This window comes from Telopea speciosissima, chromosome 4, assembly GCF_018873765.1.
Source record: "Telopea speciosissima isolate NSW1024214 ecotype Mountain lineage chromosome 4, Tspe_v1, whole genome shotgun sequence".
NCBI lineage: Eukaryota > Viridiplantae > Streptophyta > Magnoliopsida > Proteales > Proteaceae > Telopea > Telopea speciosissima.
The window spans coordinates 19,556,293-19,577,575 of NC_057919.1; the positions used below are offsets into that span (position 1 = coordinate 19,556,293).

Genomic DNA, 21,283 nt, shown 5'->3' on the forward strand with positions numbered 1-21,283 from the left:
ATACATTAACATAACTCATATTCTCAATGCCATTGCCCATGCTGGAAATTACAACCATGCCACTGCTCATTTATATTAATAAAATAATACAAAAACATCACTAAAATAATAATAAAAACAGTAATGCACACCCAATTCACAAAGACATTAAATATTCAAGAATATCTAAAATAATAATAAAATAATCATGACATGCATGCGAGGTGTGACATTAATAGAACCGATTTCAATTTGGGCAGATTCTGACATGCCAATCTTGATTTATTTCTGATTTCCTAATCTGCCCTTGTGTTCATATCAGCTACTGTGCATGTTCTAATAGCCTGAATCGATCCTGAGATTCAGTACCCTAGTTTCTCTACTGATATTGTGCACATGTTCAGAATCAATCCTTGATCATTAATCCTAATTCTGATCATTGTGTTCATCATTAAAATTACTGTTTTGCCCTTTTCCTACTAGTACTAGGATTGGCCTAGATCTTCTGATTTACCCATTCGATTGAACACATAATTTCAGCAAGTATTCTGTCCCTGATTTACTGAACTCAATCTCAGTTTTAGTCAGATTTGACCACCTGATTTTGTGTGAAAAGATCTTATTTGAACTCAATCTAGTTAATCTTCCTAAATCTGGATTTTATTCTCTGTGAAAAGATCTTGTTTGGCTACTGTTTTGATCATTCAAATTCAGTACTACATTACATGGAGGGCACCATAGAAATTATTACATCATCTATGTACACCTGTCCTTGGGTAGTTTCCATGTAGTTTTGGTTGGTCACTGTAACTGGTTGTAGTTAATTAAAATAATATGAATTTGAGGATGGGAGAACCAAGGAGAGGAAGAATTTGCAAGCAATCCTCCATAGGAGGCTAGTTCCCTCAAAGAGAACTATAGGAGGTTTTCATCCCCCATAGGAAACCAGAGTAGGAATGATTCCCCTTGAAGTGAATCATATTTTTCAGTTTTCTTTCCTCCAATTAATGATTAATCAGGTACACATCATATTCCCTCTAACACAGCCTTTCTTTTCCAACCAATTCCTTCCTCTGGTGATGAGGTGGTAACAGTTAGCAGTTTGGACGATGGGATAGTGTTCTCACAAAGAACCTAATCCTACAAATCTGATCCTGTTGTCCTCCACGTACATTACAGAAGACACAAACTGAACCTTAAGACTCCTAAAGGGGGATTCTATTTAACGCAAACTCACTAGCCATCAAAGGCATCAAACCTCCAGTTAGAGAACCAAAAAAGGAAAAAAAAAAAAAGTTTGGCCACTTAACTATACTTCCTTTCAGGAAATAGCAGTTGATGACGCACAATTACCAAATTATCGATGAATAGTTATTCAAATATCTAAATTTCTGAAGCTACTATAACATTTTCAACACCTAACAAGTGTAATGATACGAAGAAACTGAAATTGAGCATCTGACCACAATGATGTCGATTTTGATCAACTATTACAATCACAATACAGCAGAATTATATTTTTAACAGAAAGGAAAAAAAGAAACAAGAATTTTTCCCCTACCTTGAGATTGTCGACGAGGGCATACTCATAGAGAACCCAATCAGTCTTCATTGTACGAGACGAATTCCTGCAGTAGAACTCAAAAGTCTTCCTTTTCCCCAAAACAGTTCCATCTTTTCCACCCAGTACATCCCGTGCTGGTCCCTTTCTCTTCCAAAACCCACCTCTGGCCTTCCGCTTCATACGCTCACTCGACACCTTCTCCGTAAAACAATACCAATGCTTCTTACTACCACCGCGACCGTAAGGAAAGCACGCAATGTCGGGGAGGTCGCAAGGTTCATAATCATACAAATCGATTTCCCGAACCATATTGAATCCAAAAGACGAGAAATCGGCATCGGAAGAAGGAAGGGAGAGATCAAGATCATGGAGCTTACCGCAGCTGTTCTTGTTAGTAAGGTAGTAACAGAGAAGCTGTTCTTCGGTAGGGTAGAATCGAAAACCAGGTGGGAATGAGATCGGAATCGCTCTCGCGTTCTTAGGGTTTGGGTCTCCCATGAATGAGAGACTGAGATTGTTGTTCGGTTCCACCACTTCGATTCGCAAATGTCATCTAAAGCGTAATATAACAATGGAGAGAAGAGAGGGAGAGACAACAGCAAGTGCTGGGGAAGTAGTAGTAGTAGAAGAGTGGAAGGTGGGAAGCGTGCCTGTGAAGCTTCAGCTATGTATTGGTGGGGCCGACGTTTGTTTGTGAAAATTTTGAGCTTCTAATTAGGATACAACAAGATGCTGAAATGGCAGCTCGTGATTGGCCGAATGACGGAGCAAAACGAGGGTGCATTTATTGACAAGGTTGTGTACTTGTGTTAGGGTTCTTATAAAAAAAAAAACACGTGTTAGGGTTGTATGGGGGAAGAATCTTATGTGTCAGAGTCGAGCCCGACATTTTCCCCCAATCAACTTTCAGAAATAAAATTTCCTTTTATTGGATATTTCCCAGTTCTCCGTGTGGGGCCACACCTCTTGGGATGCTCGAACGCGGCAACTCGCAAACCCCTTTCCCACTTGTTACTTGTTAGGCTTTGTGTTTTAAACTAGGTTTTTTTAAGGCTGTGTTTATTTGTCTAGAAATATAGAAGAAATAGGTAACAAATCTTGAAATAAAAGAAAGGTGCGTCTGTTTGTAACCAGGCAGGTTACAAAAAATTTGTAATCAGACATTTTTGCCCTTCACATAATTATGTGTCAATTACTCAAAGAATCTAAATAAGTAAATTTGCAACTCTATATATTAACCTAACACGTCTGCACACTTTGCTCCGATTCCGACGCCCTTCTCGTTGTCGTGCTCAATCAAACAACTCTGCACCTACCTCCTGCGTGCGAATTCAATGTCACTATCGATTTGGTTGCAGGGATTTAGATCGTTGAAGGGTTTCAATCCTTCTTGAAGCGCTGGTAGTTTGAGGTTTCATTAGGTGGAGAGCTTTGTAGAGGCTAAGATCTTCACTGTTGAAGAAGCCGCCAAAGGTTTCGTCTCTGTCAGCGTACAAGCCAAGACGGATCCTAACCGGAGGACCCAATGATGACGGCAGGGAATTTAATTTTTGTTTGATGCCTCAGTCAATTCCTCTGTTCCTCTAACAATAATGTTGGGAGATGTTATACAAAGAAAATTGCCGGAATCCTTTGATAACACTTCAATTTATGAATTGGAGATCCAGAGATCTCAATCGATTCTAATGGTGTTGGTTTGAACCAGAATACAAGGAAGAAGGTGAGAAACAAGGAAAATGAGATCCAGTTCTATCACAATCGAGAGAGTCCCCCCTCCTCTGATCTAGCACCTCCTATTTATAGCTTTTCCACAGGTCCTAATCACCTTAGTGATTTTCTAGGAATACCCGTTTAGAATCTTGATTCCTACCCTTGGGTTTACGTAGATCGGGCTACAGTAGATCGATACCCTTCCTGAATCTTGATTTCCTGCCCCTCGACTCACGTGGACCGGGCCACCCTAGGTCATCCTCCTCAACCTCCTGGTCCACTACTTGCTTTTAGAACCCTTCTGACCACATGTCCCCATGGGATTGGACAATAAGAAATTGTTCATATCAAGAGAATTACACAAATGGTGAATTTCATTTCGCCACTGGACCTTCTTAGCTATTTATGCCCTTTGTTAGAAGCCAATTTTGGTTGGAGTGTTTAGAAACAAAACTGTTAGACAGGTGTATGTCCATCAAACCCGGTTCGGTCCGGTTCAACCCGATTTACCTTTGTATTGAACATTTATACATTTTAGTTTAATATTGTCACATGCAATACAAACTTTTTGAGCATTATGTGTCCGTAAGTTATACTTAAAATGGTAGTCACGACTAGGGTTTGGGCTGGGCACCCTTATCATATGGTCGTCGCATTGGGTATGCCTAGACATGTGATGTCAGGGTACGAATGCAAGTGCTCACATGTTTGATGTGTGCATTGACGAAGAAAATACTTTGTCGATTCCCTCATGTATTACTGCCAGATGTAGGAAGGGATAGACATGTGTCACCAACACCCTATACCTGAGAGAACCCTGTCACTGCAAAGTGTGATCGCATTCTTTGGTTCATCAATGACTGAGACTCAAGCGAGTCAAAGCCGGTGTTCTGGGAATGCGTGAACACTTTGTAAGTGAAGGAGTTATCCAACACGATCACCACTGTCCGATTGGGGAACACCAAGATAGAGACTGTCTGTACATGGTCGGATCAGAATCTGGATCCAGTGCCGTTTTGGAAATGGTTTTGCAAAAATCTATTTTACATAAAATGATACACTATTTATAATTATTTGAACAAAGTATTTTATCGAGTTTTGCGGGACCCGATCAGATGCACAGACGCTCTTATATGGACATGTACTATAAATTGGGGTTTGACAGTACATGTGTGCATGCCCTAGATTCCATAATGATGGTGTTGATTAGGGGGGGTTGTATATGATAAATTGTTATCATATAGGGAGTTATTTGGAATTTACTAATTTAATTGACTCTTTATTTAATTAATGGATTTGGTGCTAATTGTAATTATCCATTAATAATTAAATAAAGAATCTAATTAATACTTTTCCTATTAGATTCTGCTTCTTCACCTGTGTAGCACTTTGAGTTTAAATAGAACTGCCAGACTGAGAGAGAGAGAGAGAGTCAGACTCTCACTAGGGCTCTATTAAATCTATCTTGGATTTAATTAAACCCTATTATTATAAATAGGGGACCAACACGCAGGAGGGAGAAGAAGCTCTCCATGTTTTTTGGAGCAGACACTCTCTCCTACGTTTTTGGTTTCTCTCTCTCTCTCTTATGATCTCTCTTCTTCTTCTTGTTTCTCTCACCTGTGTTTGACAGTTAGGGTTTGTGAAACCCTAGATCTGTGTTGAGGAGTTTGAGGGCATCTGGGATTGGCTTGTAGAACCTTGGTAGCACCATTGGAGGTTTAGATCTGTTTGCTTGGAGCGCTCACTAGAAGAAGAACCACTGTATATTGGAGGAGCAACACTTGAGGCTCACCAGGTTAGCAGTTATTTATTAATTCTTTCTGTTCATTGATTATTAATATTTATAGGATGCAAAAGAAACTCGAATCGATTAATTTTTGCTGCGCATTCGAGTATGGGATGGATCCCTCTTGCCATGTGATGGACTAGAGACGAATTTCTCTGTCTCTATTGTGATAATTAATTTTATGGGACGCAATAGGGAAGGAAAAACCCTAATAGGGATGCACTAGGGTTCCCATGGGCGACCATGAGAAACCCTAAAATTTAATTGGGCACCCATGGGACACCATGGGATAACCCAGGGTGTGCAAAGCCCTAATTTTTCTGTATATTGGTTTCCCTAGGGAACCATGGTTTGATCCCTGGACCGTTGTTTGACCAACAGTGTGGTATCAGAGCCATCTTTCCCACTCATGAATATTAGATAATTAATGGTTTAATATGATTGTCATGAGTGGGATGCAAGTTGCACATGGGTGGTTAAAATTATGGTTGTTGTAACAACCTTCCCATGTGCATATGGGTAGTTACAAGGTTGTTAGTGTAACAACCTACCCATGTGATGATGGATTTGGTTTGTTTGTTATTTCCAATTATTGTAACATGTATCCATGCATGATGTAATTAAATTTTTATTTAAATTTTTTTTTTATCATGGTTATATGGGGGGGGGGGGGCGCAAGCTGCCATGCACATGCGCACACCCTCCCCCTTTTCTTGCCTATGTGCGCAAGCTAGGGCTGTTGCCTGCGGGCTGCAGCCTACAGGCTGCTGTCCGTGGGCAGTAGCCTATGGGTAGCAGGCCTGCGGGCTCAGCCATGGGCTGCTGCCCGTGGGCCTTAGGCTTGCGGGCTGCGCAGGGAGTGCCTGCAGCCTGCGCAAGTGGGCTGCATGCACCCCCCCTTGTTTTTCCTCCAGTTTAATTAAACAAAAAAAAGGGAATTATTTTTCAAAACAGAATTTTATTATTTTGTTTTGTTTTTGGAGGATGATGATGGGTGAAGAGATTCCCTCTTTATCCACTTGTAATTAAAATGCGATTTTAATTTTATGGGCTTGGATACATGTTATCACATGCGATGTGGTGGTTCAATAATTGAAGGAATCCATGTTTTAATTTTTGGTTCACTTGCTTTAATGCTTATGCATGAAATTATATTATGATGTGATTATGGGAATGACATTCTAATAAATGGATGGATTGTTTATGTATGTGATACATGGGGTTATGGGTGGATGTGATGCTTTTCTCTCTTCCCATTTCTTTTTTATAAACAAATGTACTCCACCCCATGGGTAGCCCAAATGGTGGGTTAGTTTCTCCATGCGGGGTTTCTTTATTGTTATGGAAAGGAAAGTGTATAGAATTTTTTCTAAGTTTTCATTGTAATTTTAGAGGAGTTAGGACTCCCAGGACATGTAGATGGTGATCCACATGTGGCGCTCAAAGCTTATGGAGATGCAAGTCACCTACTTTGAAGACGTGATCGAGCAGAGGAGATGATCGAGGCGTGGCATCCATGGCATGATAATTGCACCCAAAGTTATTAGTTTTATTTTTATTGGGAGGGTTCTTTGATTGCTTCTGATAAAAATGCCGTCATCCCATAATCACTTTTAATTAATGTTGATTAATTATGTTATTTTATTCCATCCATGACATGTATGTGAGAGTTGCTTAATCCCTCTTCAATCATAATACATGTATGATATGGACTAGTCTTAATCGGTAGACATGTCCATGGCCTCCTATTGAAGATAAATGTAGAGATTGTGTGATATGCCCCGCATACGTCGACAGGACATTGCCAGGACCACTGTCACATTTATCTATATTTACCTCTATCGAGATACGTTAGAGTTTGGATAGTGAGAGGGCACTGCGACAGTGGGCCATCTTTCATGATTCCATGATTCTAACTAATGCGATAGGTAAGTACATGACTTGGGTGTGTGTCAACCGATAGGATCTGGATATGGCACCCAGGTGGCCAAAAATATTGGAAGCCCATGAAGCGGACAGCTTAGTCCACACTACCACGGTGTGTATAATAACTCCCGACAGGGTAAGTTATGCATACAAGGGTTGTAGATATCCAATTCATCTTTTGGGTTATGAGGGAACCCAAATTATGAAAGACCATTGATGTGTGTGCTCAATTTATTATTTTCAATGGTAATTAATTAGCATGTGGTTATTTACTTGTGCATGTGTAGATTAATATACAATGGCTACCATTAATTCCAACCTGTTAACACTCATTAGCGAATACAAACTTAATGGTACAAACTATGTCGATTGGTACCGGAGCATTAAGTTGCTCCCGATCGCTGAAGGATGCATACGATTCTAGATGAACAAGTTCCTCCTCAACCCGACCCGAACGATTTTGAGGCAAATGAAGAGATGCAAGAGTTCCTCATGAGGGATTCCAAGGCATCACTCTATATCCTAGGATCGTTGGAAAAGTCAGTTGTAGACTCAGTCACGCACTGCTGGGGGTATAAGCTTGCTGAATTGTTCAACAGGCAGTTGACACACGCACATTCTGATGTGGTGAGTCAAATCCATAACTCCAAGATGTCCCAGGGGACTCCAGTGATGGATCATATAATGAAAATGATCAATCTGTTTGAAAAACTAGAATCCATAGGGACTGATTTCAGCCTGCGATACAATACTGATGATATCTTAGCGTCACTCACTTCTGCCTACGCACCTTTTAGGATGTCTTACAAGATGCCCGAGAAGGAGATGGAGCTCACCGAGCTTGCTAATGCACTAGTAGAGGCTGAAGCGTCCTTGAAAAAGGACAAAGCTGAGGTCAATGCAACTGAGGCAAAGCTTTCTTCAAACGGGAAGAAGAAGAAAAAGGGAAGTAAGGGCAAGACCCTGAAAGTCAAGGGTGGGAAGTCTGGCAATAAAGGCAAAGGCAAGTGCTTCTATTGCAAGAAGGAGGGTCACTAGAAAAGAAACTGTCGTACTTACCTGGCAACTTTGAAAGACAAGAAGCCGGATGAAATAGAGGCTGCTAAAGAAGGTACATGTGATGTTCACGTTCTTTATGAGTCTAATTTGTCTTTTGAACCGACCAATTCTTGATTGGTGGATAGTGGATCCACTGTTCACAGTTGCAATGATTTGCAGAGGTTCAAGGAGACAAGGTACCTGGAAAGAAATGAAGTGCGTCTTCGGATGGGCACTGGAGCTGAGACCGTGGCGTTGGCTGTGGGAACTTTTATTTTAAATTTTAGTTCTGCTAGTTTAGTTTTAAAGGATTGCTATTATGTGCCCTCTTTCAAGACGAAGATAATTTCAGTCTCAAAACTTGTTTTGGATGGATATAGTTTTTCCTTAATTCTAAATTGATTATTCATTTTAATAATTCCTTTGTGGCATCCGGATATATGCAAAGTGGTTTGTATTTTCTAGATTGCCCTATTAGAACGAATGTTGTTTCAAATGTTGATTTAAAACGGAAAGCAGCTCCAGTAAACTCAACATATCCGTGGCATCTAAGATTAGGTCACATTAATGTGGATCAAATCAGTAGATTGGTGAGGGATGGGCCCTTAGAGAGTCTGAGGGTGGAACCATTCCCCACCTGTGAGTCATGCCTTCAGGGTAAAATGACCAAGAAACTCTTTAGCAATAAAGGTGCTAGAGCCACAGATCTGTTAGAGTTGATACACACTAACGTGTATGGACCTATAAACATACAAGCAAGATATGGGTATGAGTACTTTATCACGTTTACTGATGATTACTCTAGATATGATTACATATACTTGATGCGTAGGAAATCGGAAGCCTTTGATAAATTCAAAGAATTCCAAGCCGAGGTCAAAAGATAGCTCGATAAACGCGTCAAGTCCTTACGATCAGATCGTGGAGGGGAGTATCTATCGGATGAGTTTAAAGAACATCTCATATCCCAAGGGATAGTTAGTCAGCTAACTAATCCAGGTACACCACAACAAAATGGTGTATCCGAACGACGCAATCGGACCCTATTGGATATGGTCAGGACGATGCTCCCTTATAGTGAGTTGCCTCTTTCTTTCTGGGGGTACGCTTTAGAGACGGCGATATATATCTTGAATAGGGTTCCATCTAAGTCTGTAGCCAAGACACCCTTTGAGTTGTGGAAAGGGTGAAAGCCCAGTATTCAACACCTTAGGGTATGGGGTTGCATAGCACATGTGCGAAAGCAACAGACAGACAAGTTTGAATCCAGGACTTCGAGATGCTATTTCTTAGGCTACCCCAAAGGCACGATAGGCTATTATTTCTATGACCCAGTTGACCAAAAGGTCATTATAAGTAAACATGTCACATTTTTTTAAGAAGAAATGATGACCCAGAGGTCCGAACCAGTAGTCATAAAAGAGCTATCAGATGGCTCAGAAACGTCACTTCCAGAAGTGAGACCAACTGACATACCCGCTGAAATACCAACACTTGAGGAACCTCGATGCAGTGGGAGGACTATTAGACCACCCACCAGGCTAACTCTTCTAACCGAAGAGGAAACAGTGGAAGAGTTCCACATGGTATCGGTTGAATCGGATGATGATCCGATGACATACTCTGAGGCTCTAAAGGATGTTGATGCCACTAGGTGGCTGGAAGCAATGCGCTCTGAAATTGATTCAATGCATTCCAATAAGGTCTGAACTCTAGTCGATCCACCACTTGGCGTCAAGCCGATTGGATGTAAATGGATCTTCAAGAGGAAAAAGGGCGCAGATGGAAAGGTCGAGAGATTCAAAGCGAGACTGGTGGCAAAGGGTTATACCCAGAAAGAGGGTATAGACTATGAGAAAACCTTTTCACCAGTAGCGATGATGAAATCCATCAGAATTTTATTGGCTATCGCAGCACACTTTGATTATGAGATCTGGCAGATAGATGTGCAGACTACATTTCTAAATGGGTTCCTTCAAGAGGAAATCTACATGGAATAGCCAGAGGGGTTCTCTTCCTTGGAGGAAGAAAGAAAGGTGTGCAAATTGCAGAGGTTCATTTATGGGCTGAAGCAGGCTTCCAGGAGCTGGAACATTAGGTTTGATCAATCAATCAAATCGTTTGGTTTTGATCAAAACATGGATGAACCATGCGTTTACAAGAAGATCAGTGGGAGGGCAGTATGTTTTCTTGTTTTATACGTAGATGATATATTGCTGATTGGTAACGATGTAGGTTTTCTTTCATCAGTAAAATAGTGGTTATCCACAACCTTTTCAATGAAAGACCTTGGTGAAGCTAGCTATATCCTTGGGAACAAACTCGTAAGAGATCGCCAAAAAAAAAAAGGATGCTAGGCTTGTCACAGGCTACCTATATAGACAAAGTCCTGGCCATATTTAGTATGGAGAACTCCAAGAGGGGAAGTGTTCCCTTCAGACATGGAGTCAGTCTTTCCAGATCTCAATGTCCTCAGTCTCAGACAGACATTGAAGAGATGAAGAGGATTCCTTATGCCTCAGCAGTAGGGAGTCTTATGTACACTATGTTGTGTACGAGGCTGGACATTTGCTATGCAGTAGGTATGGTAAGTCATTATCAATCTAACCCTGGACGCGAGCATTGGAGTGCTGTCAAGAATATCCTCAAGTACCTGAGAAGGACTAAGGAATATTTCTTGGTTTTTGGATCTGATCAGTTGTCAGTATTGGGATACACTGATTCGGATTTCTAAACTGACAAGGATGACAGAAAATCTACGTCTGGGATGGTATATCTAATGGGTGGAGGTGCCATTGTGTGGCGGAGTGCGAAACAAAAGTCTACAGCCGATTCTACTACCGAAGCAGAATACCTTGTAGCTTGTGATGCAGCAAAAGAAGGTGTTTGCCTGAGGAAATTCCTATCAAATTTGGAGGTAGTCCCTGATCTTGTCAAGGGCCCTATTCCCCTGTTATGTGACAACAGAGGGGCCATTGCACAAGCTAAGGAGCCTAGGGCTCATCAGAGGAACAAGCACGTGCAGCGGAAGTATCACCACATCAGAGAGATTATCCAGCAGGGTGACGTGAGTATCTCTAAAATGGACACAACTGAAAATGTGTCTGATGCCATGACAAAGGGTTTGTCACCCGGAGTGTTTGAGAAACACATGGAGGGCATGGGTTTAAAATGTATGGGAAATTGGCTTTGATGTACAAGTGGGAGATTGTTGGACAAGTGTGTGTCCATCAAACCCGGTTCGATTCGGTTCAACCCGGTTCACCTTTGTATTGAAAATTTATACATTTTAGTTTAATATTGTCACATGCGATATAAACTTTTTGAGCATTATGTGTCCGTAAGTTATACTTAAAATGGTAGTCACGACTAGGGTTTGGGCTGGACACCCTTATCATATGGTCGTCGCATTGGGTATGCCTAGACATGTGATGTCAGCGTACGAATGCGAGTGCTCACATGTTTGATGTGTGCATTGGCGAAGAATCTACTTTGTCGATTCCCTCATGTATTCTTGCCGGATGTAGGAAGGGATAGACATGTGTCACTGACACCCTGTACCTGAGGGAACCCTGTCACTACAAAGTGTGATCACATTCTTTGGTTCATCAATGACTGAGACTCAAGCGAGTCAGAGCCGGTGTTCTGGGAATGCGTGAACACTTTGTGAGTGAAGGAGTTATCCAACATGGTCACCACTGCCTGATTGGGGAACACCAAGATAGAGACTGTCTGTGCATGGTCGGATCAAAATCTGGATCTAGTGCCGTTTTAGAAATGGTTTTGCAAAAATCTATTTTACATAAAATGATACATTATTTATAATTATTTGAACAAAGTGTTTTATCGAGTTTTGTTGGACCCGATCAGATGCACAGACGCTCTTATATGGACATGTACTATGGATTGGGGTTTGGTAGTACATGTGTACATGCCCTAGATTCCATAATGATGGTGTTGATTAGTGGGGGGTTGTATATGACAAATTGTTATCATATAGGGAGTTATTTGGAATTTGCTAATTTAATTAGCTCTTTATTTAATTAATGGATTTGGTGCTAATTGTAATTATCCATTAATAATTAAATAAAAAATCTAATTAATACTTTCCCTATTAGATTCTGCTTCTTCACCTGTGTAGTACTTTGAGTTTAAACAGAACTGCCAGACTGAGAGAGAGAGAGAGTCAGACTCTCATTAGGGCTCTATTAAATCTATCTAGGATTTAATTAAACCCTATTATTATAAATAGGGGACCAACATGCAGGAGGGAGAGGAAGCTCTCCACGTTTTTTGGAGCAGACACTCTCTCTCCTACATTTTTGGTTTCTCTCTCTCTCCCTCTTGTGATCTCTCTTCTTTTTCTTGCTTCTCTCACCTGTGTTTGAGAGTTAGGGTTTGTGAAACCCTAGATCTGTGCTGAGGAGTTTGAGGGCATCTGGGATTGGCATGTAGAACCTTGGTAGCACCATTGGAGGTTCAGATCTGTTTGCTTGGAGCGCTCACTGGAGGAAGAACCACTGTCTATTGGAAGAGCAATACTTGAGGCTTACCAGATTAGCAGTTATTTATTAATTCTTTCTGTTCATTGATTATTAATATTTATAGGATGCGAAAGAAACTCGAATCGATTAATTTTCGCTGCGCATTCGAGTGTGGGATGGATCCCTCTTGCCATGTGATGGACTAGAGACGAATTTCTCCGTCCCTATTGTGATAATAAATTTTATGGGACGCAATAGGGAAGGAAAAACCCTAATAGGGATGCACCAGGGTTCTCATGGGCAACCATGGGAAACCCTAAAATTTAATGGGGCACCCATGGGATACCATGGGATAACCCAGGGTGTGCAAAACCCTAATTTTTCTGTATATTGGTTTCCCTAGGGAACCATGGTTTGATCCATGGACCGTTGTTTGACCAACAAAAACTTCACAGGCCCTCATCCCTCCCCAAGAATCAACATCAAATTGACTGACTGATTTGGTGGGCTTCCTCCATATGCTCCAGCAACTAATATTCTCTACATTCCAAAAGGGTTCTAAGAAACCATGAACAAGGGTGTGAAAGGCTAGGTTGGAAAATAAAAAGGAAACAAAGTAGGACTTAAGGAACTATTGATATGGCTAATAAACTCGGATTTCAAGTAAGAAATTAATAGAATATGGTAACAGAATATCAACCAATGAATTTCAGATCAATCTGGATTGAAATAAACAAAATGGGATAAATTGCTTCTAAAACAGGGTATTGCCAGAGAAAGTACAGAACTTGAAATTGCTGATGAGAATTTTGAAGAACGAACAAGGGAAATTAAGAAAGGAAGAGAAAGTAAGAGGCAAGGGTACTTGAAAGATCAGTGTGGTTCGCTATGCATCCACTCAGCTCTCAATTGCAGAAAAACAAACTTTTTTTTACCTGTAAATTCTTACAACCAACCCAATTCCTCTTTTCATGGAATCGTTGTCTACCGTGCAACAAAATTGATGGAATCTTTCGGATGTACATTCCCATAGCTTCGATAGCAATACCACCAGGCCAACTTCAGGATTTTGTCGGTGGGTGACAGCAGGGTTGGGGTGGGAGCAGGGAACTGTAGGGGGAGGGAACGGAGGAAGGGGGAGCCGGAGCTGAAGCCAGTGAAGAGAGAAGAGGGAGAGCCGGAGGGGAAGGAGAAACCGGAGACAGAGAAGAAGGGGGAGAAGGAAGAAATTACAAAAAAATACCCTATCATAAAAAATTGGTAGAGGGTGTGGATGGGTAAATAAATCCGGTTACAATTATATCTTGTAACCGGGTTGGTTACGAACAGATTAACCCATAAAAGGCAAAAAAAAAAAAATCTATGAGGATAGAAAATAAAAGAAAAAAATAGTAAATTACAGGGACTTCCCTTTTAACTTTGATAACCTCAGAGAACATCCCTGTGTTTGAAAAAATCACAATCGACCCACTATGGTAGACACGGTTAAGTAGAAACATGAAATGACTCTTACATCTAATGTATTCAGAGGGGTCGAGTTACCGATTTGCCCTTATTTTTACCATTACTCTCTTCTTCTTCTTAGAACACCACCGCCCACCCATCCTCTGCAAGTCTGTAAACCTACCTCCACCCCTGCAACTCAGCCCCACCCCCAGCCCTTATTCTCATGGACCCTACCACATGAGAATATTTTGTATAAACATCAAAACATGACTTATCATTCAGGAATACAAAAGTTGCAATGTCTGTAATTCATGATTGACCCTATCTACCACTAGGATTGTTCGAACTTATCAATCAGTGCAACCAAGGGGTACAAAGTGAAACCCTCATGTCTGTGTTGGTTCAGGTGATCTTTCTCAGTGAGATCATAGCTTTCTCTTGCTCTAACACTTTTAAACTCTTGATCTTATCAACGATCTCCTCCTCTTCCGGCAACATTAGGTTCAGAGTCTCGGCAACATGGGGTTCACTGTTTCCTTGGAGCTGGTGTAGAAGTGAGTTAATACCAAGTTAGATAGATAGAGAGAGACTATGGACGGTGCCAGGAGGGATCTCAGCCACTGCAACCTGAGTGTCGCGGTAGTACGTGAGGGCGTCAACGGCGGTGTCGTGTTTGAAGCTGGTTTGGTTTGGGGTTGTGGACGAGGATCTGGAGGTTTAAAGTGATGTTAAAATCGATTTTGAATTGGGGAAGTTGGACTCGTGGTGAGATACCGTCATGGTGGAGGAGAGTGTAGATCCCAGGTTGACACTGAGAGGGGGGGGTGAATCAGTGTTCATAAAAAATAATCCCTAAATTCCAACCCTGTGTTGATGTCGATGTAGAAGACTTCAAGCAAACCTGATTGGCCGGGGCAGTCCCGTAATTATCAATTCCACAACACACATGCACGTCCACCTCGCAACCACTGTGTGGCTAGGTCTACCAGACAGTGCACCCCACTCTGCAGATCAAACACACTCCAATATATGCAATGGAAAGTAAAGTAGACAAGACACCAAATTTACGTGGTTCAGCCAAACTGCCTACGTCCACGGAGCAATACCATACCCAGGGTTTCGTATATTGCTCAATACGCTACTCAAATTTTTTACTGCAACAACAGCCCAAGAACTACATTCTTTGTTTCGATTTGTGCAACAACACAAACGAGGGCAACAACCCCTTCTCCAATCAAGCCTCAACTTGAATGGTATTACAATCCATCAATTGAGAGTACAAGAATGTAAAACCCCCCAATACAAGACCCAACATTAGGGTTTTCACACAGTCTAGGGTTCCAACAGAGCAAACAACCTAGAACATAGAAAAATAGGGATTTACAGAATTAGATTACCTCTTACAAAGTAATCCCAACAATCATGAAGCCTTTGATGCATAGAAATCATGTCTGTGTACGCTCCACTGTTCAAACCATCTTCAATACGGAGTCATCGAGCATAAAATAGTGATATCATCAACTTTCTGTGCTCAAACGATGTTGCAACTCCTTCCAATGGCTTCCTCTCGAAAAAAAACTCAATTTCAAAACAAAACTTCGTCCCATTTGGACATCGGATGGCCAAAATACGGCCTTCCAAAGTTGAATGCTCCAAAAATTGATAACCAGTGGCAAATCCGTAAATAAAGAGATTCTTCGTGACAGACTGTGCACAAAAGGAAAAACGCGTCAGAGATTTTCACACTCTCTTCCTTCATAAGAAATAGGGGTGATGTCATGCCAACATCACATTTCACTACACCGTAGTTTAAATTACTCCCCCCTTCCCTAGATTATGCTCTAATGACAAACCCCTCCCCTGGGTTTTGAGTAATGACTCTCCCCTCCCCTGCATTCCCAAGATTCTATCAACCATACCCATTCCGTTAAAAAGGGCTGTTAAGTGATAGAAAAAGACTATATTACCCTTTTACAGTTTATCTAAAAACCCTATTCTAACTTCTCTCTCCTTGCTCTATCGTCTCCCACCTGTGGAAATGAGAAAGTGACGATGGAGAGTGCATCTTCCACCTGCTGAAACAACCATTACCGCAACAACCTGCAACTCATCTCTCTGTGCAACTGCTTGGACGTGCATCTTCCATCTCCGCTTGGACCTGCAACCAACTCCCATCTCGGTTATTCTCTCACGGCTTGGACCAAAAAAGATGAGTGGAAAGTGGAAATTTATTGGTGAAAATGGCACTCCACAACATCCACCTGCTCAAAGACAGATAAAAGATACGTTTATAACTATTTTGAGTGCGTCTCTTTCTCACCATCACTATCAAAACGTTTCTTTCAGAAGCCCAGACCCAGAAAATCAACAAATTAATGCCAGACGATTAGAGTTTCCATTCCATGCATGTACTGGAGGTAAGAAATTTACAGTAAACTCTTCATTTTTATAGGAGAATGAATTTAAAGCCATGGCGACCATTTCTATTGTTTGAGTACAGTAAATGGATCAAAACCCGATTCAGATAACCTCTTAGATTCGTCGTTTATTGAAGATTCAGAAAAAAACACTTGCGAAGTTAGTTGGGAGCCAAACTGGCGGATTTCCTTGAAATCAGATTTCTGACTATTTATTTGCATCTTTGATTGGTCTCTATCCAACTTTAGGAGATCTGGTTTGAAGTTCTGAACTGCTCTCATATCTATTTGCCCCATTTGTGATGAATTTTTCAAAAACCTCTTACTTCTCCATACACAGTTTTGATTCTATGAATGATCACAAGTGGGTTTAATGTGGGTTTTTTGGGGAAGAAGATTTTATCATTTCTGTCCAAACAGAGTAGCAAACGATAACTATGATGCTCATGACTCCTGTAGTTCAATTCCTCTGTTCTTTGGAGTTATCCTAATTGGAAATCCATAATCTTTTCACAAACTCAGAATGAAGATTGATATGATCCAGCTTCTCTGATTAATGAATAATAACTCATCGTTCTCTCTCTTTCAAATAAAACAAAATTGTATTAAGAAAGTGATTCGTCATTCTGGCTCATACCCATTAGCCATTAGCCAGCCACTCGTCTCTGTGTGCACATGGCATATGGCACAGGGCACAGTGCCTCCACAATCTTCTGTGGGACACACTTTAATTGCACCTCTATGTTGCTGAAATGAAAGACAAGGGAAGCTCAGTGTGCTAAATCTCTTCAATCAAGAAAGTGCGATCGTATCCCCGATAGGTTACAAGAAGTTTTGATGAATTAAATTTTCTTAAGGTCGTATGGTTTACCATTAATAGTTTACAGTTCAATTGGGGATTAGAACTTATGGATATAATTGCAGAAAATAATTCACCTTCTTTAAAAAATGAATTTTGTGTTTATTGTCTGAGAACAATTCAATTTTAATGGTGGCAAAGCATCCTCAAATGTTTATTTCACTAGCAACTATTGTTGTTCTTACCATAGTTAACCTCCCCTTGAATTTCCATTTGTCTTATTTTTTTTCTTCAGAGAAATTAACTCTTTGATCAATTTTCAAACCTTTATCCTCTTACACATGGTCAATTCCAATCGGGTTCAAACTTAACCCACCTATAGTGGGTGATTGCACCAGAGCTGCCAACTTTGTTTGAACTGCTTCTTCTTATGGACCGGATATGATGATGAAACATCTTACCTTCAACAACTTGGTGGTAGAAGAATAACGCCGGAGTGTTCGACCGAAACGAAGAAGAAACTCTCTGGTTCTGCCAGAGTGTTCAACGAGAGGAAAAAGAGGAGAACTGAACTTCTTGAAGTTCTCTGATTCTGCCAGAGTGTTTGAACGAAAGAAATAAGATTCGTAATCTTTGATATCGCTGGAGTGGTCGAACGAAATGAAGAATATCTTCGCTGGTTCTGTCGGAGTGTTCGAACGAAAGGGAGACTTCCGCTGGAATGTTCGAACGAAATGAAGAAGAAGAGATTTTGCCTATTGTTATTAAGGGGTATTATTGGTATATCAGAATAATAAGGGCATTTTGGGGTTTAAATGAAAATATTTTGGGTGATGTCATCACTTAACAGTCCTTTTTAACGGAATGGGTACAGTTGATAGAATCTTGGGAATGCAAGGGAGGGGAGAGTCATTACTCAAAACCGAGGGGAGGGGTTTATCATTCGGGCATAATCGAGGGGAGGGGGGAGTAATTTACTCTTTCCTTTATTTCCTCATTTATTTTTTTTTTTCTTTTTTTTTTTGTTAATGAACCAAATCTGATGCAAGATACTAATCCGACGCTCAAGGAGATTTTGGAGTTTTAACAAAACAATGGAGAACGTTTGTCTACAGTGTAGCACTTAAAAATAAGCCAAAATTTTTGGCTAAGTATATAAACTTTTGCCTATTCCAGATTTGCTCCGTTTTTGCGCATCGATACGAAAATATTTGTAACTTTCTCGTCCAACACTCAAATGATGCAAGACCAGTTGCGTAGAACCTCGACTCGACAAACTTCATTTCTCATGAAGACCACTTCACCCAGAATTTTCATTCAGGCTTCCAAAAATGACCTTAAAGTCACTGCCATTGCATAAACCTTTGAAATCACAATTTTAACAGTATGAAACCTTCACCTGCTGCTTTGCCCCTTTGCCAAACACTATATAAGGACTTAATATGCTGTTAAATGGTGTTCTTCAAGTGCGGGTAACCTTGTAACCTTGCCAAATGATCAAAATACCCTTATAGCTGTGTAGGTGACTGTTTGACCATTTCAGCTCTTCCAAACCACCAATAGCTACTGCCACAATACCACTATGACCAAATACGTTGCCAACAATGACAACAACATTCCACACACTCCAATGGACTAACAGAGAGCATTTCAGTTGTTGGGTCTTTGGTCTTAAAGACGATGAATGCAAGGATGAGGATGGTGACGAGGAGAGAGATAAGCACACCATGATTGCGGCTTAAAAAAATTTCACCGGAGGTTTCTTCGCTACTCCTTTAAGCAAGTCATCCTTTTTTCCTTCTCTTCTTCTTGCCCTATCTTGCCTTTGGTGGGTGATTTCTCTTCTTCAGGCAGTATTAATGCACGGACAAAATTAGGAGTTCTCATTACAGGAAGATTTGGACCAATTGTTCGATCTCTCGAAGGAATTCGGTTCATTTTCTAGCTCATTCTTATCATCAGAGAGCTCTATGTTATGCAATCTTGCATCTTCGTCTAACCCTTCAAGTTAACTGATTGGTCAAGGGCAGTTGCCGTAGCCAACAAGCAATGCTCTTATAGTTCGTATAACAAGTATTGAACAACATATTATTAGATCCACAGAAACGTCTCCAGGAGATCGACATTGCAGCTAGTGGTGCAAGCCGAAGTAGTTGCAGGTCGTGCAGCCCCAAAATGAAGAGCTTTGCTTTGTTCTCAACTCACGACTAATGTAATTTTTAAGGAAGATGAAGACATTAGTTGTTTTAGGTGTAAGGGTAATAAGGTCATTTCATATCACTTCCAAGTAAGATAACTTGGTCATTTTCGAATTTATTTCCTCTATAACATCATCACTTAATAGCATATCACTAACGCAGTGGGGCTGATTGTGAAATATAGGTAGTAAGTATAATTTTTGAAAACACAAGGGTATCCCTAGAATTAGGCAAAGTTATAGGGGGGTTTGTATAATTTACTCAAGAAAGAATCTTTCCAAATCCAAGAGAACATGGTCTAAGGTATTGGAATCAGATTGCCCGATACGGCACCTTTTTTAATGTGAATTATAGCAAGGGGTTCGGATCATAGGGTTGGGATGGATTGGGTTTAGCTGGGAGGGTTGGGTTGTCAAGTGATGTAATGGGTAGGGTTGGGTTGGGTTGGATTGGGTTGTGATGGATGGGGTTGAGTTGGGCTGGGTTGAGTTGGGCTTGGTCTTGGGCTGCACTTGGTTGGATTGTATTCGGTTCCAAGTTACTGACCAAATGGGTGAAAATGGTTCCAAAGGATGGGTCGGCGACTAGACATTTATGCTATGCTGTTTAGTATGCATTCTTGGAATGCATTCTAGATCAATTTTGCATTCTCGAATGATAAAAATAGTTGTTTTTATTGTCCGAGAATGCATTCTAATAATGCATACCCAAAAACTGCCTTAGGTTTTAAAGAAAGGGCCGGGGCCTAACATTGGGGTTTCAATTTTCAAAGTATGGACCATGGGCAGGCACATGATGAGCCTGGATACAAGGGTCAAGATATCCATCCAGATTCATGGGCTGCATTATAGACTAGTTCGAAGACAAAGAATATGAGTAATCTTTAGTGCATGGGTTTTAAAAAGTAAATGGGCCTTGGAATAGGGTGGCCTTAATATGGTTATAAGGTAAAGGGGTTGTAAGATGCAGTTCAACATTAAGGCCATTTAAACTCAAAAAGCTAAAATCCCTGGTTGAATCTAAGATCTGAACAGTTTCAACCAGCAAGCAATTCAATAAACAGATTCAAAATTAGACTGGGAGGATAATTCATCGCAAGTAACTAAAGAACGAAAGGATTCAAACCGTCTAGAGTTAAATAGGCCCATAGCCCATTTAAGGTCTGATTATAGTAGCCCGATTTTAGCCTGAGACTAATCGAGCCCGTCCAGGTCCGGCCCGATTAGTTAAATAGGCGATCACGATGCATGGCTTGAGCTTGGTTAAGCCCTGTTAGGCCCGACCGTGACCGACCAAGTTCGACCTATTGACACCCCTAATTAGGATGATCAGTTAACAACCCTAACTGCACGATTGACGTTTGTAATTTAATTTTATAAAATTTTTCTTTTTTATTTTTGGAGGTAGTTTATTTCACCCATGGCAAAGGAGGCATTCTATAACTGATGAATGTGGTGATAGACGTCATTGCCTTGGGATGGGCATAAAGGGAATAATTGGAGGTATTATCAAACATAGATAAATGTATTTTTCCTCCATCCATGGTGTAGGAAAACTTTCTCATTTATTTTTTATCCAATGTTAGTTTCGAAGTACAAACCATAACTTGATCTTAGTCATTTGGGGATTTTTCTTAGTTTCTTGGGAATTATACCTGTCATAGGTATTTTGCTTGCCCTGATAGACACAAGATAGACACAAGAAGTTGGTACATGGTAACCGGTCCCTCACCTATAACCAATAGAATAGAAAACGAAAGGTTATGAACCTAATGGTTGGTAACTTGGTGGGTGGGGCCTCTTTCTCAATGAGCTGATTAATATTATATAAATCAAAGAAAAAAAATCCTTTGTAATGTAATGCAATTTGGGTTTGAGAGCTCGACACGTGGAAGATGTGACATCCAATGGTGTCAAACTCAAGAAAAAAAATA

At 40.6% G+C, this 21,283-nt stretch overlaps 1 protein-coding gene across 1 annotated transcript in view; it reads right to left on the minus strand.

Moving 5' to 3' along the window:
• LOC122659051 (protein CUP-SHAPED COTYLEDON 3-like) overlaps window positions 1-16,111 on the minus strand; it is a gene marked incomplete at its 3' end in the record, with an annotated part of 32,695 nt that extends 16,584 nt beyond the window's left edge. Inside the window, exons 1-3 of the mRNA XM_043854209.1 lie at window positions 16,028-16,111; window positions 3,501-3,525; window positions 1,541-1,986 (exon numbers count right to left, since the gene is read on the minus strand). Of these exons, the coding sequence (XP_043710144.1) occupies window positions 1,541-1,986; window positions 3,501-3,525; window positions 16,028-16,111 (555 nt within the window). The remainder of the gene's footprint in view (window positions 1-1,540; window positions 1,987-3,500; window positions 3,526-16,027) is intronic.
• Window positions 16,112-21,283: the final 5,172 nt, after the last annotated feature.